The following is a 27,822-nucleotide window of genomic DNA, read 5'->3' on the forward strand; positions in this document are numbered from 1 at the left end:
TGTTTCGGGCCCTTTAAGAGGCGACGCTGGAGCCGGAGCCATTTTCCCCCCTTCGGCCGCGGCGAGGAGGAGCCGGAGCGGGAGTGACACCGGGCCAGCCTCTGCGCGACCTGCGGCGGCTCCGGGGTGAGGAGAGCGCGGGGTTCCCTGAGAGACGCCCCTCACAGCTCGACAAGCCCGGAGGGTCGTTCCTTCACCCACTCCTTCCTCAGGCGTCCCCAGACCCGCGAACTGCCCTCTGTCCGGAGGAGCCAATCCTTCTTCTCCCTTCCCTGCAGGGTGCCCAGCACCCTCCCTTCTCTACCCTAACCAGGCCTGAGTCTTGCTCCCCGCGCCCCCTACCCCGGGCTTAGTCTCCCACAATGCCCGGCGCCCGCCCCCTCGCCCTTTGCTCTCTTGCCCCCCGGGACACGTGGCCCTGCCCCCTTCCCGATGGGGGCTCCCTTGCACCTAGTCCCTGCCCCTGGACCCCCGGAGCGCCCGAACCTCCACGCCCCCTCGTTCTCGCGGCTCTTGAGGAGAACCTGAGTTGTCCCAGAGGACAGTCTTTGGAGAGCTGCCCTGTCTGGGGACTGGCCCCTCCCCGGGCGCAGGGAGGCGCCCCCCCACCCCCAAGTGACCTTGTGTCCCCGAGCGCCTCACCGCCCGCCTCCTCTCCTGCCCTTACCACCGCCCCCCCCCCGCGCCGCGGCCACTCGGACGCCCCCCACCCCCCACCCCGTCACACCCTGCTCAGTCCAGCCGGCTTCTGTCCTCCCCACGGCTGCACCAGCCTGCCCTCAGGGGTGTCGCTCCTTCTCATCTAGGGGCTCCTGTTGGGGAGCTGGCTTCCGGGCTGCCCCCGAAGAGTGTGGAACTAAGTTCAGCCCGAGTGGTTCGGGTGCCCTGCTAGGGTGGCTGGGTGGGGGGGGGGGGCCGGTGGTAGTGGTGGGCGGAAAGAGCGGGTGGGTGTGGGGGAGGGGGACTGCGCGTCACTGACTGTTCTCTTTCTCTCCCCCCTCCCCCGCACAGTGACTCGGGCCAGTGTAGAGGGCCCCAGGCCGCAGGCAGGAGCAGCTGGGCCAATTCCCTGGCCAAGAGCGGAAGGGGATGGCGTCGGGCCTGGGCTCCCCGTCCCCTTGCTCAGCGGGCAGTGAGGAGGAGGATATGGATGCACTTTTGAACAACAGCCTGCCCCCACCCCACCCAGGTAACATCTTCCCCCAGGACCCAGGGCAGGAAGGAGGCATTTGGGTCCTCCCTAGTGATTCTGGTAAGGCAGGGTTGAGTTTCTTGTCTCTCTCTGCAGTCTCAGGTGGAGGGCATCCGAAGGGAGTGGTTCTCTTTTGCAGAGCTCTTGTGTGAGGCGGGTGGAAGCCATGTGCCTCTGGGCACCTGGACTGAGATGCTTGCTTGCCGCACTGTTCTGGAGGAATGCTCTTCAGTTCCCAGATGAGGGAGCGCTCTTGACTGGCAGGCATTACCATATGTGGGTCCTTGGAGGAGTGCGGGTAGCTGGGACTCCTGGAGGCTATTGGGATGGGGTGTCGAGGGATTCTGTTTGAGGACCCCGGCTAGGCATCTGTGTTAGTAGAATACTGTAGTTGCTACTGCGGAAAGGAAGGAAAGAGCTTTTTACGTTATCTGATTATTTTTAGCTTCTGATCAGTTACCGGTTTTCTATGTTTCAACTGTGTGAAGTTTGAATTGCGCTCCTCAGCCGGGATCTAGAGTGCTTTTAGCCAGGCAGATTGCTGGAATGTTTTGAGTGGAGATATAGGGGCTAGAGGAGCATGTAATAGCCTCAAGGTTGTACTAGGAGAGGCTGAAGAAGGGAGGTGACACGCTGGGCACTCCTCCTCCCCTGGTGAGTGGACATAATCTTGGCTTTTTCCACAGAAGCTCTGAGGCAGAACTCTGTGCCTGTCGCCTGGGGTTTGGGATAGTGGTATGTAGTATTTGTGAAGGTGTTAAGGGTTGTGCTATCAGTGTTTTAAGGTGCTTCCTTGGACTGGCCAAACTCGTGTGGTTATAACCACCGTGCCTGATTGGAGTAGCCCTTGTCTATCATCAAATGATGATTGATGTCATGCTCCTAAGCAGATGTCTGTCTCATGTGTCTTTTCTTGTTCAGAGCTCCTAGTTAAGTCACCTATTTGTTGTCTTGATCTTTTTTTTCTAGCTTTGTTTTTTTTACATGCCATTTTTTAAATCTTTCCTGCTTATATTTTTCTCCTTATTCTGGAGCCAACTGGTCTTGCTTTTGTTTCCCATCAAATGTCTTTCACTTCTGCCTTCCCTCTTTTAGCTCCAGCCGGAAGTTGAGGTGGTCTGGGAGAGATGCTGCCACATTTGGCATTTTCTAAGTTGGAAGCCTTCTCTTTAACCTGAGGCCACTTAGGAGAGGAGTCAGTCTTGGTGTCCTCTTCTCATGTTACTGAGTCTTCAGCTGTTGGGATAGAAAACTTAGGCTTGAGTCTCATCACTGTGTAGGGTAGGGTGGCAGATTTCTGCGCTATTGCCCAAGGAGGGTTGTGAGTTGGTGATGGTGGTAGATGATCTTGTCCTTTCTGTGAGGGGCATGAGAGTTAGTGCTGTTGAGCTATTGTTGGTTCCACATTTTGGCCTCCCAGTGGCCCCTTGGTGTGGGGCTGACCCGTGTTGACTGGGAGATGTGCAGACTCCCTGGGTGAACTCTGCCCCAAGCTGTAGCATGACCCAGTTTTTCCACTTGCCACACCCAATTCCTGCCCCTTTCCCAAATCTGCCTCTATATCTTAGCCAGTTTGCTATTTGCCACGTCAGCTCATTATCTGCCTGAAAAGTTTGGGGGTCGTATGTACATGGAAAGGTGTCTCCTTTGCTTTTATGGATTTGCCCTGTCTTCACTTCCTGCGTTTACGCAGGTGGCAAAGGGAAAGAATGGAACTGTGGCTGACTGGAGGGTGACATGGGGATTGCTGGGGAGAAGCCTTTAAGAAAGTGATTCTTCCTGGTGAGATCCAGGCCGGTGTTCTATTCCCAAGGGAATGGGAGGGGCGTTCTTGTGCCTGGCCTGATCCTGGGCTGAGTGGGAAGCGGGGAGGCTGATGGTGCTTTGTCCAGCCAATGTCTCATGTTTCCTCATATCTGTCTAGCTCAGGAGGGACAGGGCCAGAGATGTTTTAGGGCCACTTTGTGGGGGTCAGGAGCTAAGAACATGTGCGGATTGAAGGAAGTATATCATTCCCCACATTCTCCAGGTGCTGCTACTTTTTTCTTGGTGTGGATATGAATCCCATATGTTGGATCTGTGAGGGTGGTTTAGGATCTTGTGGCCTAGATTCTGGGCGGGGAAGAGGAGGTTGCTGGGCTTCAGAGGTTTCTTGTGGACTCCCATTCCTCAAGCTAATTCTTTTAGGTATCAGAAACTTGGGGAGAAGGTTGTTTGCTCTGACCACTGCTCCAATGAGTCTTCGTTAAGTCTTAAGCTCTGATGATTAAAAAAATAAGTGTAATTGAGGGAGGAACCCAGTCCCTCTCACAGCCAGTATTACCCTTTGTATTTGTATTGGTTTCTTTGCCTAGGACATGAGTGTGGTCTCTTGGGAGTTGTCTTATCCCAGAGTAGGTGATAGAGATAGGTGGCATTTGGGCCTGGGGTCAGGTATAATTTGGGAAGCCTTCTGTGAGGGCAGTCTTTTCCTGACTACCTCTCTACCCCGCCCCCCTCCCCTGCCACTTCCTGTCTGTCCTATGTTGGCAGCTGGGTGCCCTGGGCCTGCTTCTGCGGTCAGTAGCCATTTTCCCTCTCCTCAGTGGGTGAGGCACTCCCTCCTTCTTTCCACTCCCTTCTCCACTCTCTCCCCCTCCTTGGGCGGGGGTGGCTTGGGAAGAGGGAGAGAGAAGGGGGGAGGAGGGAGCTGGTGTACTGGTGTGAATGTCTATTACAAAGAAAGCTGCCTTCTGGCCTTCTCCTCCCCGCTCTCTGCCCCTTCCCACCTATCCCAGCCCAGGAGCTCTCAGTATTACCCCAGGCTTTGTGTGTGCTCCCAGCCAGGGGAGGAGGTGGAGCCAGATGGGAGGAGGATTGGTTGAGGTGGGGGTGGGGGGATGGTGACAGCTGGGCTGATTTGGGCCCCTGGGGAGATGAGGCTACTGACCCTGGAGAAGCTGAGGAGGAAACTGCAGGGCTGGAGATGGGGGAAAGGAAATTATGTTTGGGAGTAGGCGAGAGATTGGGCTGGCAACTGAATCTAGGACCTGGAGATTCTGTTTGTTTTGAGCAGTGATACCCAAAGGGGTTGTCGAAGAGTGTGACTTCTGGAATCCCTAGAACTAGTATTCTGGGAATGTTGTAAGGAGGTCTGTAGTTCTTGCTTTGTGGATGGGACCTTCATTTTCATTCCTTCATTTATACAATACTTGGTGATCGGTTGCAGCAAAGGGTCAACTAGGCCTAGACCTAGTTCTCTTACTTGGTTAACTCTGATCAGCTTGATTCAGCTGCACTGGCGAACATGTAGAGGATTTCTGTTAGGAATGGGGGATAGGAGGCTGGAGTCTGGACAGCTGCCCGAGGTGGGCCTGGTCTGGCTTGCAGTCCTATTTCGGGTATATACAGCTCTTTCTTTGTCTGTTTTTGTCCTGGGTATCAGCTTCCTTCTGTGGAGAGTATAGCAGTTCTCAGTGGAATCTGGGACAAGAGGTGGGGGAATAAAGTCTAAAGTCTCTGGATTAGGCCCTAACCTTTTGCTATTGATCTTTTCCCTGCCTGCCTCCCTTTGCCATATATATATAGAAAACGAGGAGGACCCAGAAGAAGATTTGTCAGAAGCAGAAACTCCAAAGCTCAAGAAGAAGAAAAAACCTAAGAAACCTCGGGACCCCAAAATCCCTAAGAGCAAACGCCAAAAAAAGGAGGTGAGTGGGAGACTGGAATGTTATGGGGAATGAGAGGAAGAAGGGAGGAGCTCTGAGAAGGGTGAGGGGCTTTTTTTTTTTTTTTCCCCTGGAGTGGCGGGCCAGGTCCTGGGGATGAGCCTCAGGGCTGTCCTGAGGTGAGCATGTGTGTAGCATGTGTGTGTCTGTCTCCCTCTTTTCCCCTCCCCTGCTCCAGCGTATGCTCTTATGCCGGCAGCTGGGAGACAGCTCTGGGGAGGGGCCGGAGTTTGTGGAGGAGGAGGAAGAGGTGGCTCTGCGCTCAGACAGTGAGGGCAGCGACTACACTCCTGGCAAGAAGAAGAAGAAGAAGCTTGGACCTAAGAAAGAAAAGAAGAGCAAATCCAAGCGAAAGGAAGAAGAGGAGGAGGATGACGATGATGATGATTCAAAGGTGCCTGGACTTCCGTTCTCTTCTTTCTACTGTTAACTTGTCAGTTGTTTCACAGATACTCTTCTGCTCCATAGAATGTTTTCTCTCCAATTGTTTCTAATTATCTCCTCTTAGCTTTTTTACCCTGGTCATGTAAGCCTTAGTTTCACCTCACATCCCTTTAGCTAATACGGGGTCTAGGTGGCAAGTCTTTTGACGTTTCTCTCTGTGCAGGAGCCTAAATCATCTGCTCAGCTCTTGGAAGACTGGGGCATGGAAGACATTGACCATGTGTTCTCAGAGGAGGATTATCGCACTCTCACCAACTATAAGGCCTTCAGCCAGTTTGTCCGGTAAGCAGGAGGGTCTTAGGGACTGGGGGAAGAGAGTGCTTCTGTAATCTCTTTTTGCTTCTCGTTCACTTTCTTCTACTGTTAAACGTTTTGTTTTTTTTTTCTTGTTTATTTCTGCATCAGACCCCTTATTGCTGCCAAAAACCCCAAGATTGCTGTCTCCAAGATGATGATGGTTTTGGGTGCAAAGTGGCGGGAGTTCAGTACCAACAACCCCTTCAAAGGCAGTTCTGGGGCCTCAGTGGCAGCGGCAGCAGCAGCAGCAGTGGCTGTGGTGGAGAGCATGGTGACTGCCACTGAGGTTGCACCACCGCCTCCCCCTGTGGAGGTGCCTATCCGCAAGGCCAAGACCAAGGAGGGCAAAGGTGAAGTGGGACACGGGGAGGGGAGGGATTAGTATAGTCAGGATGTCAGAGACAGAGTAGGAATGGGAGTGCTGTTCTACCAGCCCTAAAGGTCGAAGATAGGATGGAGGAATGAGTCTTGGATTTAGGAGGAAAATTTTTTTTTTCAGATTTTTTTTTTTTTAAGTTGGGCTTTAAGGGAAAGTTTACAGTTTAAGGTAGTTTATCATACAAGAACTTATACACACGTTGTTATGTGACCCTATTGCTTTCTCTATAATGTGACAGCGCACTCCTCCTTTCTACCCTGCATTTCCCATGTCCATTCAACCAGCTCCTGTCCCTTTTTGCCTTCTCACCTTGCCTCCAGGCAGGAGCTACCCGTTTAGTCTCATGTATCTACTTGAGCTAAGAAGCACTCCCTTCATGAGTATCATTTTATGTCTTATAGTCCAGTTTAATCTTTGCCTGAAGAGTTGGCCTCAGGAATGGTTTCAGTTCTGGGCTAACAGAGAATCTGGGGACCATGTCTTTTGGGGTCCCTCCAGTCTCAGTCAGACCATTAAGTCTGGTCTTTTTACTAGAATTTGAGCTCCCGACCCCACTTTTCTTTAGGAGGGAAATTTGGGGTGCTAAACAAATTTGCTGAGGCCAGCTTAGGTGGAGATTTTATTTCTTTTTCTGTGTTATGATGTATATTTATTTAAATTGTCTGATCTTGTTCTGTTCTGATTTTAGGTCCTAATGCTCGGAGGAAGCCCAAGGGCAGCCCTCGTGTACCTGATGCCAAGAAGCCTAAACCCAAGAAAGTAGCTCCCCTGAAAATCAAGTTGGGAGGTTTTGGTTCCAAGCGTAAGAGATCATCGGTGAGAGCCCAGCCTACCCCTTTGGTGGGGGTGCCATTGTCTAATAGAAAGGCTGCTATCTCATGGCAGGGTCTGTTCTTCACAGTAGGCATATAAGCATGTGGGGAGTTGGCCACAGAACAAGGTGTGAATAGGCTTCATATATAACAGTCCTTGCTGGATTCTAGTACCCGCAGTGAGAGAGTGATCGCCTCCCTATCACTCTCTCCTTTACCTTGGCTTAAACCTCTAACCTTACCCTTTTCATTCTGCCAGAGTGAAGATGATGACCTGGATGTGGAGTCTGACTTTGATGATGCCAGTATCAATAGTTATTCTGTTTCTGATGGCTCCACCAGCCGCAGTAGCCGCAGCCGCAAAAAACTCCGAACCACAAAAAAGAAAAAGAAAGGTGTGTTTCTTTTTTGTATCTTATATGTGACGGGTCGAGGTTGGAATGATGGGGGAAGAATCTCCCTAAGGAGATAGGGATGGGTTTTTTTGGGGGGGTGGGTGGGGGGAGGTAGGTTTGTTCTAATAACTGGGCTTTCCCTCTTCCTTGCCCAGGCGAGGAGGAGGTGACTGCTGTGGATGGTTATGAGACAGACCACCAGGACTATTGCGAGGTGTGCCAACAAGGCGGTGAGATCATCCTGTGCGATACCTGTCCCCGAGCGTACCACATGGTCTGCCTGGATCCGGACATGGAGAAGGCTCCTGAGGGCAAGTGGAGCTGCCCACACTGTGTGAGTATCTGGCCGTTGTGGCCCCTTGGTACCCACGAGAGGAAGGGTGGTATGATGAAACTTTTTTGGGATTGGGTGGGAGAAGTGGTGCTGCTGCTGGTTGTGAGCTTTGGGGAAGCATTCAAAGGAAGGATAGGCAGTGGGTTCATGCTTGGGCGGCAGGGGGGCGGGGTGGTAATAATCTGAATCTCTTGTTCTTTACCGCAGGAGAAGGAGGGTATCCAGTGGGAGGCTAAAGAGGACAATTCAGAGGGTGAGGAGATCCTGGAAGAGGTTGGGGGAGACCCTGAAGAAGAGGATGACCACCATATGGAATTCTGCCGGGTCTGCAAGGATGGTGGGGAGCTGCTCTGCTGTGATACCTGTCCTTCTTCCTACCATATCCACTGCCTGAACCCCCCACTCCCAGAGATACCCAACGGTGAATGGCTCTGTCCACGTTGTACGGTGAGTGACTGACCCCGGGCAGGGTGGGAGATGTGGACTACAGCACCTAGCTGAGGGTTTACCACTTTTGTATGTAGGCATCATGAGGCTGAGGTGCAGGTGAGGTTATTGGAGAACTATAGACATTTCAGCTCTGAGACAGGTATTTTTCCTTCCTCATGTGGTCTTGGCATAGTTTTGTCTCGGGAAAATGTAGGACTGACTTTGAACAGAGCAGTCGCTGTTTCTCCAGCTTGCTTCAGAGGGACGGAGCACTGTGCTAGCCCAGCACATGCTGTCTCCAACCCTGTCTCGACACCCTGCTTCAAGGTCTTGGTAGCTTAAAGGGGCCACTTACTGCTTTTAGATTGCTCAAGAGAGGAATTCTGGGCTCTAGGTCTGTGTGTCCACTATGCTTACTTGTTCTGGGTTTTATTGAAGTCTAACTGTTGCTTTTATTAAGCAGGTAGGAGTGATAGTGTCAGAGAAATTCTGGAAGAAGTTCAGAAATGGAGAGGGAATTCTAATACTCTCTCCCGAGAAGGGTCCTGGGATTAGATCTTCTTATTTGAAATGGGGTTTAATAATCCTTTGACAAGGTTGATGCTGTGGGCTGTACCATCTCCTCCCTTTGGTTATGATTTATTGTTGGATCATCTCTTTCTCTCAGTGTCCAGCTCTGAAGGGCAAAGTTCAGAAGATCCTGATCTGGAAGTGGGGCCAGCCACCGTCTCCCACACCAGTGCCTCGGCCTCCAGATGCTGATCCCAGCACTCCCTCTCCCAAGCCGTTGGAGGGGCGACCAGAGCGGCAGTTCTTTGTGAAATGGCAAGGCATGTCTTACTGGCACTGCTCCTGGGTGTCTGAATTGCAGGTAAGCCTGAGATAAGGCTAGTGATGGGGGGCTACAAGAGGGTAGTGAGAAAACAGCCTTGTGGGTAGGAAGGAACACAGCTCCTGGTGACTTACTCTCTTTCTGCTCGCAGCTGGAGCTGCATTGTCAGGTGATGTTCCGAAACTATCAGCGGAAGAATGATATGGATGAGCCACCTTCTGGAGACTTTGGTGGCGATGAAGAGAAGAGCCGGAAACGAAAGAACAAGGACCCTAAATTTGCAGAGATGGAGGAACGTTTCTATCGCTATGGGATAAAACCTGAGTGGATGATGATTCACCGAATCCTCAACCACAGGTACTAGTGGCACCAGGCAAGAGTAGTGGTCAGGCACACTGGTGGTGGGCAGCACATCCATTGGGAGACTCCTCTGGCAAAGGAATTAAGAAAATGTGAGTTACCCGTAACTTACATTTAGAAGCCACTTGATACATTATTTTTAACAGACTGAATCCTGGTTTTTGAGCCACAGGAGAGTATAGATCAGAGATAACATTTGGTCCACAGACTGGTATAGTGGAGGCTACGAATACATGCGGAATCTGTGGCTTACCTAGGGGTCTAGTTTGGAACATACGCTGTTCCCAGTTCTTGAGAGCAAGGCTGACTTAGGAAGAGAGGAGAGTTGCTGTCTGGCTCTGAGGGTTTTCTCCCTTTGACCATGCAGTGTGGATAAGAAGGGCCATGTCCACTACCTGATCAAGTGGCGAGACTTACCCTATGATCAGGCATCCTGGGAGAGTGAGGATGTGGAAATACAGGACTATGACCTGTTTAAGCAGAGCTATTGGAATCACAGGTGAGTGACTTTGGGTGAGAAATGGAGTTGCTTCTTGTTGGGAAAGGCTCTGGGCAGCTGTTTGATGTCCTCCTTCTGTAGGGAGCTAATGAGGGGTGAGGAAGGACGGCCAGGCAAGAAGCTCAAGAAAGTGAAGCTGAGGAAGCTGGAGAGGCCTCCTGAAACACCAACAGTTGATGTGAGTTGGGGCAGAAGAGGGGAGGGCACGATTTGGTGGATGTGAGGATATATCTTGTCAGCTCCAGTCTAATGATGGTGCTGTACGTAATGACGCGCAAAAAACTTCATAGCTGAGAATGCTTCATGAATTCTGTTCTCCCTTTTCTCTATATCTGTAAACTAGAGAAAATACTGGGATTGTTTCATCACCAGAAAAGTGAAAACATAGGAGGTGGTGTTTTATGTGATTGAGGAAGTGCTGTTTAGGGAGGAGCCACGCAACCAGGCTTTCATGAAACTGGTATTGGAACCTGGGTCTTTTGACTCTCAATTCACGGCTCAATTCCGCTGAGTTTTGGTTGTGTAATGTGATGCACAATGTGATGTGAGGAGGGTTAAGGTTAAAACGATTGATCTAGGAGGAACATATGATTATACACTTGGTTGATCTTGACTGTCAGAGTTATTACACTGCTAAGGAAGACCAATCGCTAGAAAAGGACATCATATTTGGTAAAGAAGAGGGTCAGCAAAAATGGGTAAAACCCTCAATGAGATGGATTGACACAGTAGCCTTAACGATAGGCTCAAACACACCAAAGATCGTGAAGATGGCACAAGACCAGGCAGCATTTCGTTCTGTTATGCCATGAGTTGGAACTAACTTGGTAGCAACTATCAACAATAACAGGGAGTCTGTGATGTGTCTTTCCTCAGGGATCTGCAGTACCAAGATCTTCATCTGCCTGATAGATTAGTTGCCTTGCTTCCTAGATGGTCCTAAGTCAACACAACATTACAACCAATGAGAATCTTTTTCTCCAGAATTTTTTGTGGCAATCAAGGAGAAGGTAGTGAGGACATGTGAGGAGGCAGCTGCTGCCTTGTGGAAGGAAGGAATTCCTTGCTAGCTCTTGACTTCTCTGTTTCATCCTTCAGCCAACAGTGAAGTATGAGCGACAGCCAGAGTACCTGGATGCCACAGGTGGAACCCTGCATCCCTATCAGATGGAGGGTTTAAACTGGCTGCGCTTCTCTTGGGCCCAAGGCACCGATACTATTTTGGCTGATGAGATGGGCCTTGGGAAGACTGTACAGACAGCAGTCTTCCTCTATTCCCTCTATAAGGAGGTAAGAAGAGCTAGGGCCATTAGTCTTGTGGTCTGTCCTGGGTATTTTGTGTTCATAATCTTCTCTTGTACTCTGAGGAGAGTAAAAAGAAGAAAAAAATGGTTGATGAGCTTGAAGAACACTTGAATGATATTAAGACAGACAGACACGCAATGATTTGAGGGAATGGAGCCATGGGTGGAATTAGTGGTGGGTGCAGAGAGCCTCAGTACTGGGGGAATGACTATGTTTTGAGGTAACCAGAACTGTGGGTGGAATTAGTATGGAAAGACTTAATGGAGGAGGTAAGATTTCAAGCTCTCTGTAAAGGTGGGTCATGGCTTGGTAGAAAGGAGTGGGTGGGGCATTTTCATAGAGAAAGCTGAGCGTAGAAGCAGCAGCGCAGATGGCAACACTCAGCTCTTGGAGCAGGGGTAGAGAAGAAAGCTGGTGTTTTAATGTGATGGGGAGCTCAGTCCTGACTCTGCTTTTTCACTTCTTTCTTAAAGGGTCATTCCAAAGGCCCCTTCCTAGTCAGTGCCCCCCTTTCTACCATCATCAACTGGGAGCGGGAGTTTGAAATGTGGGCTCCAGATATGTATGTGGTGACCTATGTAGGTGACAAGGACAGCCGTGCCATCATCCGGGAGAACGAGTTCTCCTTTGAAGACAATGCCATTCGTGGTGGCAAGAAGGCCTCCCGAATGAAGGTATCTCAGTACGAGGGCGGTCCCCTAGAGGGGCCTGCTATGGGCTGGTTTGCAGAATAATAGCTGGGAAGTGGTGAAGCCTGATAAGTCTCCTAGTTTTGCTTACACCAGAAGGGTTGAACGGTAGTAACCAGGTTGCCTTCATGTGCAGAAAGAGGCATCTGTGAAATTCCACGTGCTACTGACGTCCTATGAGTTGATCACCATTGACATGGCTATCTTGGGTTCTATCGATTGGGCCTGCCTCATTGTGGACGAAGCCCATCGGCTCAAGAACAATCAATCAAAGGTGAGAGGGTAGGGACACAGTTCTGTGGCCTCCTGCTCTAGTTCTCTTGTACCAGCCACTCATTAAGACGAAACCTAGGAGGAGAGGGAAAGGGAAAAAATGGTTTCTGCCTCCCTTCCTCACTTATGATTGCCCTTGGTGGCCAGGACAGGGAGCCTTAAAAAGGGGATGGAGGTGGACGAGTCTTACTATTTGGCAGTGAAACAAATACTAAGTTTTGCAGATTCACTGGAGCTGTATGTTTCATTCTATTTTACCTCCCCATCCGCTTCACCAGTTTTTCCGGGTCCTGAATGGTTACTCACTGCAGCACAAGCTGTTGCTGACTGGGACTCCATTACAAAACAATCTAGAAGAGTTGTTTCATCTGCTCAACTTTCTCACTCCTGAGAGGTTCCAGTAAGTGTGCGTTTATCCATAATTGGCTCATAATGCTGACTCTTTTAGTTCCTTGTGTTGCCCGTTTCTTACATCCTTTCCCCTTCTCTAACTACCTCTTCTTTTTCTAAAGCAACTTGGAAGGCTTCTTGGAGGAATTTGCTGATATTGCCAAGGAGGACCAGATTAAAAAACTGCATGACATGTTGGGACCTCACATGTTGCGGCGGCTCAAAGCCGATGTGTTCAAGAATATGCCATCCAAGACAGAGCTGATTGTGCGTGTGGAGCTGAGCCCTATGCAGAAGTGAGTTGGAAGGGACAGAAGCACTGACTCCATTTTGTAGACACAGACATCTGCCAGTCTGCAACACCAAGTTTCAAGGCTTCTGGGGACAAGAGAAAGCAAGGCCTGAAGAAATCTAATGCCAGGGAGCTGGAGCACATAGTTCAACTTTGGTCAAACTCTTACTTAGTTATACATTATTTAAAATAACGATGATGACGATGGTGGTGGTGGTAGGTAATGACTTCTGGCCTGAGCTGCTTGTTAGGCTTCCTTGGCTCCAAAGTGGGAAATGTTGGGAAGAAAATCCCAGACCTTGGGAGTGGATTAGTCATTTAAAGGTGCTCTGTCTGACCTGCCTTTCTACCTTGCAGGAAATACTACAAGTACATCCTCACTCGAAATTTTGAAGCACTCAATGCTCGAGGTGGTGGCAACCAGGTCTCCCTGCTGAATGTAGTGATGGATCTTAAGAAGTGCTGCAACCATCCATATCTCTTCCCTGTGGCTGCAATGGTACATCATGCTACCTTTTGTTCCTATCTGGATTAGAACTTCTCAATTTGAGTTTTCAGTATTTTTTTCTTCTTTTTTCAGGAAGCCCCTAAGATGCCTAATGGGATGTATGATGGCAGTGCCCTAATCAGAGCATCTGGGAAATTACTGCTGCTACAGAAGATGCTCAAGAACCTTAAAGAGGGTGGGCACCGTGTACTCATCTTCTCCCAGGTAATGTGCGAGCTGGGCCGGGAGCTTTAGGGGACAGTAGTAGACAGTGCTGAGTGATATGAGGGAAGGGAATATCACCTTACTCCTCCATAGTTCAGCTTTGCTCCTTTTCCAGATGACCAAAATGCTGGACCTGCTAGAGGATTTCTTGGAACATGAAGGTTATAAATATGAACGTATTGATGGTGGAATCACGGGGAACATGCGTCAAGAGGCCATTGACCGCTTTAATGGTGAGAGAGAAGGAGCGGTTTATTTCCTGGTATCCTCATTCACTTGTATTTTTGGACCAGCCACTTCTTCTCATGTATTTGTTTTTCTGTATAGTTCTTTTGGTTCTTCGTCATACGATACAGAAGAGTAAAGCTTTTTGAATGTCCTGATTGGAAGAATGTATGGGACTATTCCTAGGAGGTTTATTTTCTCTTTGGGGTCTCTTTCTGCTAGAAAGGAGAGACTGTTTTGTCCAGCCTTCCTCATTGTATCTTGAGGTCCAGAGAGGGACCAGAACTTGCCCAAGCTCAAACAGCAAGTTAGCGGCAGACTTGTCTCAGGAGATAGTACCTTGTTTTCTTTTTTTTAACTTTTCATTTTGAAATAATTTTGAACTTAAAACTTGCAAAAATAGTACGGAGAGTTTTATGTATACCCTTTACCCAGTTTCTCTTCATAATAAATAACAACAGGACAACTATCAAAACCAGGGAATTAATTAACATGGGTATAATGTCATTAAACTACAAACTTGAATTTTACCAAAATTTCTCCTAATGTTCTTCTGTTTCAGGTGGCAGTCCTGGATTCCACCTTGCGTTTAGTTGTTGTGTCTCCTTAGTCTCCTCCTATCTGTGACACTGGATTCTTTCCTTTTCTTTTATGACCTTGGTACTTTTGATGAGTACCGGTCAGTTATTTTGTAGAATGTCTCTTAATTTGGGTTTGTCAGATATTTTCTTGTGATTAGGTCGAGAATATACATTTTGGACAAAAATGCCACAGAAGTGGGGCTGTGTCCTTTCCAGTACATCGTATCGGAGGGGACATCATGTTGATATGTCCCATTATGAATGATGTTAACTTTGATCGCTTGATTAAGGTGGTATCTGTTGAATTACTCCACTGTGAAGTTGTCATTTTTCCCATTGTAGTTGATAAATATCTTCAGAAAAACTTTGAGGCTGTGCTGATATCCTGTTTCCCTTAAACTTTCATGCACTGATTTTAGTACCCATTGATGGACCTTGCTTGCAACGATTATTACTGTGGTTTTGCTTAATGGGGTTTTATATTTCTGTCATTTCTTCTACATTTATTAATTGGAATTCTAGAGACACTTCTAATGGTGTTTTGGGTTCCTTTCTTAGCCCCAGGTGCTCAGCAGTTCTGCTTCTTGCTTTCCACTCGAGCTGGGGGCCTTGGAATCAATCTGGCCACAGCTGACACCGTTATCATCTATGACTCTGACTGGAACCCCCATAATGACATCCAGGTGAGCAGAGGTGGCAGTCTGGGTATATAGTAAGTTATTGGAAAGACAAAGCATTCTCTGTGAGGGCTCCACCAGCTGGAATTAGTTGTTTAAGTGAGAAACATTAGATTTTCTTTTTGTCTTTCATCTTATTGTGAGCCAGAGAGATTGGGTTAGCTTTGGCTCTATTTTGGGTAACATGACTGTGCAAAAGGAAGTTTTATATGAAGACAAGCTGCAGCCCCTGCCTTGTACTGGATTTAGCTGTTAATGTGGAATTCAAGGCAAGAGCAGAAACAGGAAAATAACGGTTACTTCATTTTCTGAATTCGTTTGCTGCCCGACTCCAGGCGTTTAGCAGAGCTCACCGTATTGGCCAAAACAAGAAGGTGATGATCTATCGGTTTGTGACCCGTGCTTCCGTAGAGGAGCGTATCACACAGGTGGCAAAGAAGAAGATGATGCTGACGCACCTAGTGGTGCGGCCTGGGCTAGGTTCCAAGACTGGATCCATGTCCAAACAGGAGCTTGATGATATCCTGAAATTTGGCACTGAGGAGCTATTCAAGGATGAAGCCACAGATGGAGGTGAGCTGGTCAGAAACCTACATTTTGGTGTGGGGCTTGGCCTTCTAGAGGGTAGAGAGTATCTTTGATCCCTAGAGTTCTGGGACTTGGACCTAGTGTCCCGTGGAACTTGCTTTCTGCACTGCAGCTGACTTTGGGGTATGTACCCCTCCATGATTCTTTATAGGAGGAGACAACAAAGAGGGAGAAGATAGCAGCGTTATCCATTATGATGATAAGGCCATTGAGAGATTACTAGACCGTAACCAGGATGAGACTGAAGACACAGAACTGCAGGGCATGAATGAATATTTGAGCTCATTTAAAGTAGCCCAGTATGTGGTGCGGGAAGAAGAAATGGGGGTGAGTATGAGTCCGAGACAATGCTGTGTATGGTGATTGGTGTGCAAACTGGAGTTGACACCAAAATGGTATTTGAGATAGGAAAACATCTGTAGGCAAGTTAGTGCCTTGATGAACTGATACACCTCTTCCCTTGGAAACAAAGACTTAACATGGCTAACCATCTTCTCATCTTTGCCTTGACTGTCAGAAAGCTGATGGCCAAATTTCAGGCTTCTAACAGCTGTATTGGCTCGTTACCAGAATCTCATTTTTCTCTTACGTATTTTATTAACCCTACAAATTTTTGTTTGCTACATCAACATCTTTTGAGAAAACGCAGGAGGTAAACACAGACCTAGGCACCCTATCACTGTGCTTTTTTAAAAGATGAGAATTGCTGCTTGTTTTCCCGTTTTCCTCATCTTTTTTAATAAAAAGAAACAAGTATGTGGCTGTTTTATCATAATATATTTTTTTTTTCCCCAAATGATATAAAAGGGTGTAAAATGAAAAATAAAATCCACTCTCCTGGTTCCCTTTAAACCACTCAGCTCAGGGGTCTTTGAATTGGCACAGATTTCTGGTGGTCTTTGCCATCATCTCTCATCCTTTCAACTCTGGGAACCTTTTCCTCTTGCTGTATTTTTCTGATACATACCTGATATCTTTGTTTTGGAAGATGGTGCTAGTAACCTCAGTTTATGTGTAGCTGTGGCTAAAAAGTCTGACATAGATCTATAGACTAGTAATTTTTAACTAAACACTACCCCACCGATTGGGCGCGTCCTATTCTCGTCAGTAGCAGTGACTACGTAGAAATGATAGGGCGGCATGTGCTCTAAGTGGTTGGGAGGTGAGGGCTGCCACCCCCGCATCCAGTCGACAATATCTGCTAACGCCTATAAAGCATACAGATTGCTCTTTTATTAGTGACTGCAGCTGCTGTTGACTTCCTTAAAAAAATACATACGTATATTTTTTAATAATATTTTATTGTGTCTTTGCTGAAAGTTTACACAGCAAATGAGGTTCCCCTGTGACAATTTCTACACAAATTGTTCAGTGACATTAGTTACATTTTTCACAATGTGTCAGCATTCTCTTTAATTGCATTTTGGTTGTTTCACTTCCAGTACTCTAGTTTCCCTGCCCCCCTTATCTTCTCATCTTTGCTTTAGGGTAATTGTACTTCTTTCAGATATTTTTAAAGTTTATTTTTTGAACTTTAATAAGCGATGTATAACAATTGACACGGTTCAACATTCAAAAGATACAAAAGTATCTCTTTTCCACCTCTCTCTGGCTTCCCAGCTCCTTCCCTGGGGACAGTCAGTGTTTTCAGTTTCTTGTATATCATTACAAAAACATTTCATGCGTATACAAGTTACATATTTATATATGTATGTATACATACATGTGTATACTTTTTTTTTCTTCTGGGTGCAAAAGTAGTGTATTGTACATAATATTCTCTACCTTACTTTTGCCCTTTTAATATATCTTAGAGGTAGAGTCTGAATCAGTACGTGAAGACATAAAGAGCTTTCTCCTTTCTCTCTCTCTTTTTTTTTTTTTTTTTTAACATAGTATGTCCTTTTTTGGGAGTACTGTAGGTCCACAATGGTAAATATTTAGGTTGTTTCTGGTCTTATGCTATTAAAAAAAAAAATTAGCAGTGGTTTAATCCTAACGTAAGAAACTCGGAATCAGTGATCCTTGAGTGTCTGAAAAAAAAATATAAGACCTTCAGAGGAACATAAACATTGGACCATGGGTTTTTTGTTTTTCGCAGACAGTTGGTAAACTTTTGTGTATAAAAGTTTATGGCCCTTCTCTTTTATCTCTTTTTTTTTATCTTATTTTGTTGTTGTTGTGGAGAATATACACAGCAAAATATACACCGATTCAACAGTTTCTACATGTACAGTTCAGTGACACTGATTACTTTCTTGGAGTTGTGCAAACATTCTTCCCCTCCTGTTGTTCCTCCCCCATTAACATAGACTTGGTGCCCCCTAAGTTTCCTATCTAATCTTTCAAGTTGTTGTTGTCACTTTGATCCCATATAGATTGTTGTCCAGTATTTTAGTTTTGTCTTTAAAAAAAAAAAAAAAACCACAGGTTAAAACATTATTGATCTTTGCTGAGGTGGTCTTCTCTTTTATCTCTTAAGAAAATCGTTTGCAAGTGTTTCATAAGCTTCTTCATGCTACCTTGTTAAGGCTCTAAAACCAGTTGCCGTCAAGTCGATTCTGACCTACGGTGACCTCATGGCGACAGAAGGATTGGCAGTTTGAACCCACCCAAAGGTGTCTTGGAAGAAAAGTCTGGTGATCTGCTTCTGAAAGGTCACAGCCTTGAAAACCCTGTGGAATGCAGTTCTACTCTGCAACACATGGGGTCGCCATGAGCTAAGGCTCTAACTTCTACTTTTTCCTGTCTCCCAAACTATATTTCCATCTGTAAAAGAAAGGAGAAAAAAGCATACTATCTCTTCATGCTTCTCGTGATAACAGCTCCATCCCATGTTTTTCTTTAGTTACAGTGACTGACTGCTAGTCTATACATATTAACAGGAGCCATGTCCTGCCAGTTAAATTTCTCCTATGTTCTTAGATCTGAGCAGGCACACCAAGTATTTGAGCCCAGTCATGAAAGGAGCTAGCAGAATGGGAACTGTGAGGACCAGGGGTGGCTGGTGGTGCTGACTTCAGCACCCCTGAGTCCTGGCCCTCCCTCTGTCCCAGGAGGAAGAGGAGGTAGAACGGGAAATCATAAAACAGGAAGAAAGTGTGGACCCTGACTACTGGGAGAAATTGCTGCGGCACCATTATGAGCAGCAGCAAGAAGATCTGGCCCGAAATCTGGGCAAAGGAAAAAGAATCCGTAAACAGGTCAACTACAATGATGGCTCCCAGGAGGACCGAGGTGTGTGTGGCCGGCCCCGCCCCCCACCCATGGGCCGTTCTACTAGAGCAGTGGGCCCCGCTCATCTGCCCTCTCTCCCTCCAGATTGGCAGGACGACCAGTCCGACAACCAGTCCGATTACTCGGTGGCTTCAGAGGAAGGTGATGAAGACTTTGATGAACGTTCAGAAGGTGAGAGCTGTGCCTTTCTGCTGGTTTTCTAAGTATTGCTTTGTCTAATACCCTTACCAGTGTCACTCATACATTCTTTTCTTCTTGCAGCTCCCCGCAGGCCCAGTCGTAAGGGCCTGCGGAATGACAAAGATAAGCCATTGCCTCCTCTGTTGGCTCGCGTTGGTGGGAATATTGAAGTAAGTACCATAAGATTCTAAGGAGGGGCGGGTGAGTGTCAGATATTGGGTCTTTGATGGAGTAAGACCTGCTCCTTCTTAACCTAGAGTCATTCTCCCCTTAGGTACTTGGTTTTAATGCTCGCCAGCGAAAAGCTTTTCTTAATGCAATTATGCGATATGGGATGCCACCTCAGGATGCTTTTACCACCCAGTGGCTTGTGAGAGATCTGCGAGGCAAATCAGAGAAGGAGTTCAAGTAAGTTGAGAGCTGGCACGACTGATATGGAGCAAAGGTTTCTCTCCAGTCATTCCACAGTTCTGGTCTAGGCTGTGCAGGGAAATTGGCTGTTACCTCTGCTGAAGTTAGCAGGTGACACTGTTTGTTAGTAATAAGAGTTCTTTGTGTTCCTCCCTCCCCTGGGAGTGAACTAGGGGCATGATGTGGGGTCACCAGCCTTCCAGTGTGATGGTGGGCTTCACCTCAAGGTGGAGCCATAGTCTTTGCCTGGGATAATGCCTAACTGGAGATGGGAAAGAATCTCATCTGGGAGTTGGCATGACACCTTGTTTATCTCATCTCTCTACTTTTACTACAGGGCCTACGTCTCTCTCTTTATGCGGCATTTATGTGAGCCAGGAGCAGATGGGGCTGAGACCTTTGCTGATGGGGTCCCCCGAGAAGGCCTGTCTCGCCAGCATGTCCTTACTAGGATTGGTGTCATGTCCTTGATTCGCAAGAAGGTGAGCCCTAACCCTCTTCCGTTGTTCAGGGCTTCTAGGGGAAAGTGGAGGACCAATAGGAAGGAGCTGGAACTGAGTCTTCAACTTCCTGTCCTGTTGCTGCAGGTTCAGGAGTTTGAACACGTTAATGGGCGCTGGAGCATGCCTGAACTGGCTGAAGTAGAGGAAAACAAGAAAATGTCCCAGCCGGGGTCACCTTCCCCAAAGACTCCTACACCTTCCACTCCAGGGGACACGCAACCCAATACTCCTGCACCTGCCCCGCCCACTGGTAAGTCTCCCTTCTACCATTTTCTGTCCCACGCTTCTTGTCCTGGCCTGTGCATTCCTACTTCCCTGTGCTCAGCTGTAACAGGGGGGTCTGTGGCAGGACGAACAGCAGTCTCCTCTCAGTTTAGGAGGGCTGTCCTAAGAATAGGGCTGGCTCTTAAAGGCACGAGAGGACAATTTAAGATGAGACAAACTGGGAAGGCATGACCTTCTCTCTTATCTAGGACCTTCTTCCTAATTGATTGCCTTCTATTGGTCTGCAGAGGATGGGATAAAAATAGAGGAAAATAGCCTCAAAGAGGAAGAGAACACAGAAGGAGAAAAGGAGGTTAAATCTGCAGTCCCTGAGGCCACTGTTGAAGTAAGAGGATGGGGGTGACTAACTGGATGCCATACCAGAGGGAAATGGATAAGCCCACTCACTCTTCCCTTTTGGTGCTGGCCTGTCTGCTTCATCATCTGTCTTTTTTCATTTGAAGTGTACACAGCCCCCTGTCCCTGCAGCAGAGGATGAAAAGGTCCTTGTTGACCCTCCTGAGGGAGAGGAGAAAGTGGAAAAGGCCGAGGCGAAGGAGAGAACAGAGGAGCCTATGGAGACTGAGCCCAAAGGTATGCACGTTTTCAGGCACTGAGGTCCCTGTGTGAACCACAGTAGCTCTTGCACTTCCAGCCCGGCTGTGGATACCAGGAGGAAGTGATGGACGGAAGAGGCCTGAACCCTTGACTATAAATTTTGGGTCTTTTTTCCTGGTGCAGTGGTTAAGAGCTTGGCAGCTAACCAAAACGTTGGCAGTTCGAATCTACCAGCCGCTCCTTGGAAACCCTAGAGGGCAGTTCTACTCTGTCTTACAGGGTGTCCATGAGTCTGAATCGACTCAACTCGAAGGCACCGGGTTTAGCTTTTTTTTTTTTTTTAAATGACGTTAAAGCTGATGTGACTCGACTTCTAGCTACAATTGCCCGAATTTCTCTGGACTTTAATCATAGAGATTTTTAGGATTATTCCAATTGGATAGTAGTGTGGAACAGAGAAGAACATTCTTTCTTTAGGTAGTCTCCTAATGCCATCTGTTCTGCCCAGGTGTTGCTGATGTGGAGAAGGTGGAGGAGAAGTCAGCAATAGATCTGACCCCCATTGTGGTAGAAGACAAAGGTGGGTGTTTGGAGAAGCTAACTGTGGTTTAGAAGGACTCTAAACCAGAAGCCAGGACTTCATTGCCACCTGCTTCCCCAGCCACACTCCTAGTCATTTCATCTCAGGTTAAAAGACTCCATCTGTTCCACATTAAGTTGTCAGTGTGCCAGTGGTACCTTTTTCCTGGGTCTGAGAGAAACCTGTGTGGAGAAGGGGTGGAGGTGAATGGCTATTTTGTGGCACATAGTGCTTTTGGTAAGGGCTATGGTCCTGGGCTTGTCTGCAGATGACACTTTTCTTGTGCATATCCTGTAGAAGAGAAGAAAGAAGAAGAAGAGAAAAAAGAAGTGATGCTTCAGAATGGAGAGACGCCCAAGGACCTGAATGATGAGAAACAGAAGAAAAATATCAAACAGCGTTTCATGTTCAACATTGCAGATGGTGGTTTTACTGGTATGGAAATGAAGGCACCACTGGGGCTAGAAGGATTTCAGGTGAAATTGAGGTTCTTGTCAGAAACCAGGATTCAGAAGCAGGACCCCTACTAGATGAGGGAATGCCAGACTGAGGGTGTACTCCCCTGGGTTCCAGGTTAGAGAGCCAGAGGCACGCTACTAAGATGGTGTCTGGGGGCAGGAACCAGTAGCTTTTTGAATTCTCACAGTTGTTTATCTTTTTCTCCTCAAACTTGCCAAAATTCCTCCTTAGAATTGCACTCCCTTTGGCAGAATGAGGAGCGGGCAGCCACAGTCACCAAGAAGACTTATGAGATCTGGCATCGACGGCATGACTACTGGCTGCTGGCTGGCATCATAAAGTATCCTTTGCCTGAGTCTGTGCTCAGGTCCTTGGTGAAGGGCTCCGAAGGTCTCCCCATTTGAGGTTCTTACTTCGCTTGTTTTGTTTTTCCTGAGCACTTTTCCCATAGTCATGGCTATGCCCGGTGGCAGGACATCCAGAATGACCCACGCTATGCCATCCTCAATGAACCTTTCAAGGGTGAAATGAATCGTGGCAATTTCTTAGAAATCAAGAATAAGTTTCTAGCCCGAAGGTTCAAGGTGAGCAGTTTGGGGGAGGAATACAACTTTCTAAAGTGCAGAAGGGACTGCAAAGGAGGGAGTCTGTTCATCTGTTCATTCATTCAGCCATACTGTTCATTGTGTTTTGTGTACTTCAGCTACTTACCCATTCCTACTTTCTTATCCCATGAAGGGATTTACTCCCAAGTGACTTAAGCATTAGGGATAAAGATATACAGCCTTGAAAAGTAACCAGCTGTATAAGAACTGTAGGTGACTGTGTGCCTCATGAATGATATAGACTAGTGCAGTGGGTTTGTTGGGGAACACTGTAGATTGGAGTGTTCAGGAAAGCTATACAGAGGTGGAATTGAATTAGATCTCTGAGGAGGCAGGGCTGTCAGTGGGATTTTCCTATTTTTTTTCTGGGTCTAAGAGATATTTGTGTGGAGAACGGGTGGAAATGGATGTGGAAAGGAGATGTGAAGACAGAGCTCTGTTTTCAGAAACACTAGGGCTAAACCCAGGACTGAAGGGAGTCTCATTCAGTAATTCTGCAAATGTTTGTTGAAGGCTCCTTATGTGCAGACCAGTAAATAGTATACGAAGAAGGTAAGACATGGCTCTTAGGCTAAGAATAATTGGGGGTTGGTGCATGGGGAAAAATGTACGCTAATAAACCTTCCAGCGTTATGTGCAAGTCATCACTTGATAAAGGGACGAAAAGACAAATACAGCATGGTGTCTCTTCTAGATGAACTTTCAGTTTAATACAATAGAGGCAAATGTGTGACCAGATGAATGCCATTCTGTGTGTCTGGAGGGAGACTGCTGAATGCCATAAAAAAATTCTCCAGAGGAATATGGGGAGGGGGAAGGGAGCTCACAATTGGCTTCATGGAGATGACATTGGACTTAAACTTTGATGAGGGGGATAGAGATTGAGTAGAAACAGTAATGTGTTGAGTAGAAACAGTAATGTGTTTGAACCAAAGGGATTAGATAGGGCAAAGGCAGAGGCTTAGGGTGTTTGGAAATAGCAAATAGTCCATTTGCGCTAAGGTAAACATTTGTGTTTGGTTACAATCAGAGGTAGGCTGGAAAGAGGTAAGGGCTGGAGGTCAGTAGGTGGGTTTTGGCGCCAAATTTGAGAGTATGGACTTTATAGTTAATGGGCAAGCATCGAAGGTTTGTGAACAGAGTTTTAATACAACCAAGGGAAGTGGAACAGCATTCATGAGACTGTAGAACTGTCATGTAGTCATGAGGTATGAAGGGCCTGTGCTGTGATGCTAGTTGTGGGAAAGGAGAAAGATAGGGATAAAGGAAACAAAATGCTATTTACAGATTTTACTGTAGAGGTTGGCAAATATGTTCTACATAGGGCTAGATAGTAAATATTTTAGACTTTGTGGGCCATACAGTCTCTGTTGGAAAGACTCAGCTTTGCCCTGTAGTGTGGAAGCAGGCATAACCGATAAATAAATAAGCATGGATGTGTTCCAAACAAGCTTTATGGATTCTAAAATTTGAATTTCATATAACATTCACAAAGCGTCACTAAATGTTTTTTTTAACCAATTAAAAACATAAAAACCATTCTTAGCTCTTGGACTATATAAAAACAGGCGGCAGACTAGATTTGACCCATGGGCAATAACTGACTCTTCGTAGATTTGAGATACAAGGGAGTGAGACTCCAAGTTATGTTTTAAACCTGTCACTGTCTTAGTTGCTGCTGTAGTGGTGTTATAACAAATACCACAAGTAGGCAGCTTTAATGAACAGAAATTTATTTTCTTACAGCTTAGGAGAACAGAAGTCTGAATTATGGTACCAGCTCTAAGGGAAGGCTTTCTCTGTCTTGGCTGTGGGAGAGGGAAGGTTCATGTCTCTTTTCAGCTTCTTAATTCCTTGGCAGTCTGCATGTGGCCTGGTGTCTGTCTGCCCTCATTGTGCTTCTGTGCCTAATCTGCTTTTTGGTGTCTCACAAAGTGTTTGGTTTGAGACATACCCTACACAGAGGAGGCCTCATTAACATAACAAAGAAAATTCCATTCTCAAATGGGATTATATTCATAGGTATAGAAGTTAGGATTTACAGCACATATTTTTGGGGGACATAATTTAATCCATAACAGTCACTGAGAAAGTTAAATTATCATTGGCAGATGTAGAGAAGTGAGAAGGAGAAGGTTGTAGAAAAGAATGACTGAGTTCAGTTTAGACAAGTTGTTTGGTGTTTCTCACAAATAAACATGCCTCCCCACCACCATAAATGAATGGGATCAAAGTGTGATCAACTGTAAATGAATGGGATCAGAGTAATGGGGCACTAGAGGCAATTCTGAGAGTCATCAGTCATCTGCATAGAGGTGCAGGCTGAAGCTAGGAGAGGGGAGCTCTGTTGAGAGAATACTACAAAAGAACGAGAGCCAAGGGTGAAACCTGGTTCCTCATATGTAACCTCATAGTTCAGGGCAGGAAGAGGGAGTTGTTAGTGAAGGAGGCAAGAGTATATTGATTGAAAGATGTTTGGTCTGTTTGGGTAGGAGTTAGTAGGCCGTAACAGGGCTAGGTCTTGTGGAAGAAACAACAGCCCGTTATTCTCATACCATCCTTTTTCCTGGCCCCTAATGGATTCATTGTAAGAACGAATGGATACTTGGTCAAGTTAAATCTTCTCATAATTTATGAACTAACAATTCTGCTCCTTGAAATACATTTCAAAGAGCCCCTTACAAAGCTCCATCAGGTGACATGCGCAGGAGTGTTCATTACAGTATGGTTTTTGGTGGTGGGGGCCTGGAGGCCAACCAGATATCAGGTCGGGAGAGCAGGTAGATAAAATGTAGATTCAACAAAATACATGTGCAAATAATAACATAGATGGACCTTTTAAAAAGAATGTGTAGTGGGAAAGGAAACCCTGGTGGCATAACGGTTAAGTGCTACAGCTGTTACCAGATCCACCAGGTGCTCCTTGGAAACCCTATGGGGCAGTTCTACTCTGTCCTGTAGGGTCGCTATGAGTCGGAATTGACTCGACAGCAGTGGGTGGTGGGTTAGAAGTGGGAAAAATAAGAAATAGCATTTTATATGTATGTAACAATCTTCGGAAAATTAAAAACATGCATCTGGAGCAATAATATTTAAGTCTTCAAGAACATTCACACACAAAGACATAGTAAATATATTAGGATCGTTACCTAATAGGAATGCGATATGGAGATAAAAGAAACAATATTTTTAAAGACTTAAATGACATGGATGGTAGGTCTACCCTAATCTGAGAAATCATGGATTCAGGCTACCATGCAACCTTTTTGAAGGTGAAGACATAATATGGATATATATACAGTATGATCTCAATTATGTAAAAAATATATATGCATAGAAAAACCTGGGGGGGGGACATCAAAATGTTAACAGTATCTCTTAGGAGGTGAGATCATCTATGATTATTTTAATTCTTTATGCATTCTGTATCTTATAGTTTTTATTTATATGTAAGAATCAATAAAAGGTAAAGATTTTTAAAATCATCATGGACCCCAATCCAAAAAAACAATGCATTGTTGAACTGTTTGGGTGTGGGAAGCCATCCATAAAGCTCTCCTTAAGTTCCCATTACCTGGAGGAAGGGGACGGGCCCACTGGATGAGGCTGAGAGTGTCAGTCCAACTCCCTTGTCCTTTTCATCTTTGTCCAGCTCTTGGAGCAAGCCCTGGTGATTGAGGAACAACTGCGCCGGGCAGCTTATCTGAACATGTCAGAGGACCCCTCTCACCCTTCCATGGCCCTAAATACCCGCTTTGCTGAGGTGGAGTGTTTGGCGGAGAGTCATCAGCACCTGTCCAAGGAGTCGATGGCAGGAAACAAGCCAGCCAATGCAGTCCTGCACAAAGGTAGCCAGTGGCTCCCCTGCCTCCTGCTGGTTCAGCCACTTTCACCCCACCATTTCCCCAACACACACATACTTGTTTTCAAACCTTTCAGGGCCCCTTTGGGAGTTTGGGATGTGCTGGGAATCTTTGCCTTCTTTCTTGGGAACTTAGTATCTTAGAGGCAATCAAGGACAGCAGTTCTGTTCCTTCTGTTAACTCTTAATATATTCAGGTTCTTGGAGGTGGAAAGCAAAGCAGAATAATATAGTGTCATCTGGGATACTTTAGAGGTGATGTCAGGTTATTTAAGATTCCTTCAAATTCTAGACCCTTTTCAACGTTTTGTTCCTAATTAAAGTAAAACATTGCAAGGAAGGTGGAGGGTGAAATGAGGAAAAATGAGGTTGTTATAAAGGGAGTAGGAGACAAATGCAGAAGGTGGAGAGGAAAGACAAAAGCAAGAAAAGGGAACAACAGAAATAAGCTTCTCTTGAGAAGTGGAAGAAATACAGAGAATAGAAAGCAAGGGAGAATGAGAGTTAGGTGACTTTAAAAAGCATAGAATCATGAATACTTGGAACTGAAATATGAGAAATAGGAATTTGACCATGGTGGAGGGCCAGGTCAAGGGACTTAGTGACAGAAGACAACACTTAACACTCTTAGCATATTGCAGTCACTTGGTCATTAGAAGTGATGAGCTGGCCCGCTGTAGTAGAAGGATCTCAGTCTTGACTGCCATAGCTCACCATCTCTTTTTTTGCCACCCCGCCCCACAGTACTGAAACAGCTGGAAGAACTGCTGAGTGACATGAAAGCTGATGTGACTAGACTCCCAGCTACCATTGCCCGAATTCCCCCGGTCGCTGTGAGGCTACAGATGTCTGAGCGTAACATTCTCAGCCGCCTGGCAAACCGGGCACCTGAACCTACTCCACAGCAGGTACGGCCATTTTCTTTCAGCTTACTCTTCCAGCAGAGCAATTCTGGAACTTTTAACTCTGCTCTGTGTCGCTAGCTAGCTTTACATACTGAACCAGGTGGGGTTGTCTTATCAGAGTTTTCTTGGTGAATTCCTGTGGTCTGGAATTCTGACTCTGTTCTGTTTCCTTACAGGTAGCCCAGCAGCAGTGAAGATCCAGACTGATGATACCACCTTCACCACCAAGCAGTGACCTTCCTCTTTCCCTTGTCCCAACTTCTCCCCTAGGGGCCTGAGAGATTCATTCCTTCTGCCCCATCTTCCGTGTTGTAAAGGAACAGCCCCCGTGCACTGGGGGAGGGGAGGGAGTGAGGGGCAGCGGTGCCCTTCCTGCTGGAGAGACATGCAGCAGTAGCGCCGGCGCCATCTGCAGGGAGCTGGCGGGCTGGCCCTGGTCTGGGCCCTGGCTTCTCCCCACTGTAACGTCTGTTACACACAAACTGTTGTGGGTTCCCGCCAGGCTTGAAGAAAATGATCTGAATTTCTTCCTCCTTTTGGTTTTATTTTGTTGGGTTTATTTTGTGTTTTCTTTTAATCCTTTTTTGGGATATTCAGAGTGGGCCGGGCCCCTGGGCGAGACACAGCTACCTCTGTTGGCATCTTTTTAATACCAGGAACCCAGCGGCTCCAGCCACTGAGCGGCTAGAACGAAATAAAATGAAGAAAAAATAAAATAAAAAAAGGAACAGAACCAAAAGCATAAAAACCACAGCAAATTTCTTGATGAAAATTGAAAATAAAAGTTTCCTTGTATTTTAGTGCTCTGGTTCAGTGTGGGTGTAGGTACAGGTGGATAAGTGTGTA

General features: G+C 46.6%; 1 protein-coding gene and 1 non-coding gene across 8 annotated transcripts; both read left to right on the plus strand.

Moving 5' to 3' along the window:
- On the plus strand, positions 1-27,776 carry CHD4 (chromodomain helicase DNA binding protein 4). 7 transcript variants are annotated; one of them, XM_064284703.1, is made up of 40 exons: positions 1-126; positions 1,012-1,189; positions 4,760-4,881; positions 5,078-5,293; positions 5,507-5,625; positions 5,749-5,990; positions 6,708-6,835; positions 7,091-7,226; positions 7,382-7,560; positions 7,768-8,007; positions 8,657-8,860; positions 8,973-9,178; positions 9,549-9,680; positions 9,762-9,858; positions 10,779-10,970; positions 11,459-11,659; positions 11,811-11,948; positions 12,226-12,347; positions 12,460-12,633; positions 12,987-13,128; positions 13,210-13,341; positions 13,457-13,574; positions 14,706-14,830; positions 15,160-15,397; positions 15,564-15,739; positions 18,469-18,649; positions 18,734-18,820; positions 18,911-18,999; positions 19,104-19,237; positions 19,578-19,722; positions 19,828-19,993; positions 20,256-20,353; positions 20,472-20,601; positions 21,074-21,145; positions 21,443-21,580; positions 21,836-21,944; positions 22,056-22,188; positions 25,862-26,060; positions 26,816-26,979; positions 27,153-27,776. In XM_064284703.1, exons 2-40 carry the CDS (start codon positions 1,090-1,092, stop codon positions 27,168-27,170), a joined length of 5,742 nt encoding a protein of 1,913 aa, XP_064140773.1. In that variant the 5' UTR covers positions 1-126; positions 1,012-1,089; the 3' UTR covers positions 27,171-27,776. The 7 variants fall into 7 exon arrangements, with proteins under 7 accessions (XP_064140773.1, XP_064140774.1, XP_064140775.1 ...); XM_064284704.1 differs by having other exon boundaries at positions 25,862-26,057; XM_064284705.1 differs by having other exon boundaries at positions 18,472-18,649.
- Positions 20,031-20,170, plus strand: LOC111750887 (small Cajal body-specific RNA 11). The gene has a single exon (XR_002785944.1). It is a non-coding gene; the product is annotated as a small Cajal body-specific RNA 11 (non-coding RNA).
- Positions 27,777-27,822: the final 46 nt, after the last annotated feature.

The sequence above is a fragment of the Loxodonta africana genome, chromosome 4 (assembly GCF_030014295.1).
Source record: "Loxodonta africana isolate mLoxAfr1 chromosome 4, mLoxAfr1.hap2, whole genome shotgun sequence".
NCBI classification, from domain to species: Eukaryota; Metazoa; Chordata; class Mammalia; order Proboscidea; family Elephantidae; genus Loxodonta; species Loxodonta africana.

Bases quoted from the DNA above. Each gene is read 5' to 3' on its own strand.
- CHD4 (XM_064284702.1), top strand. From the start codon at position 1,090: ATGGCGTCGGGCCTGGGCTCCCCGTCCCCTTGCTCAGCGGGCAGTGAG. The intron at 1,190-4,759 runs GTAACATCTTCC...ATATATATATAG, and splicing joins CCTGCCCCCACCCCACCCAG to AAAACGAGGAGGACCCAGAA. The intron at 15,740-18,468 runs GTGAGTATGAGT...CCTCTGTCCCAG, and splicing joins TGCGGGAAGAAGAAATGGGG to GAGGAAGAGGAGGTAGAACG.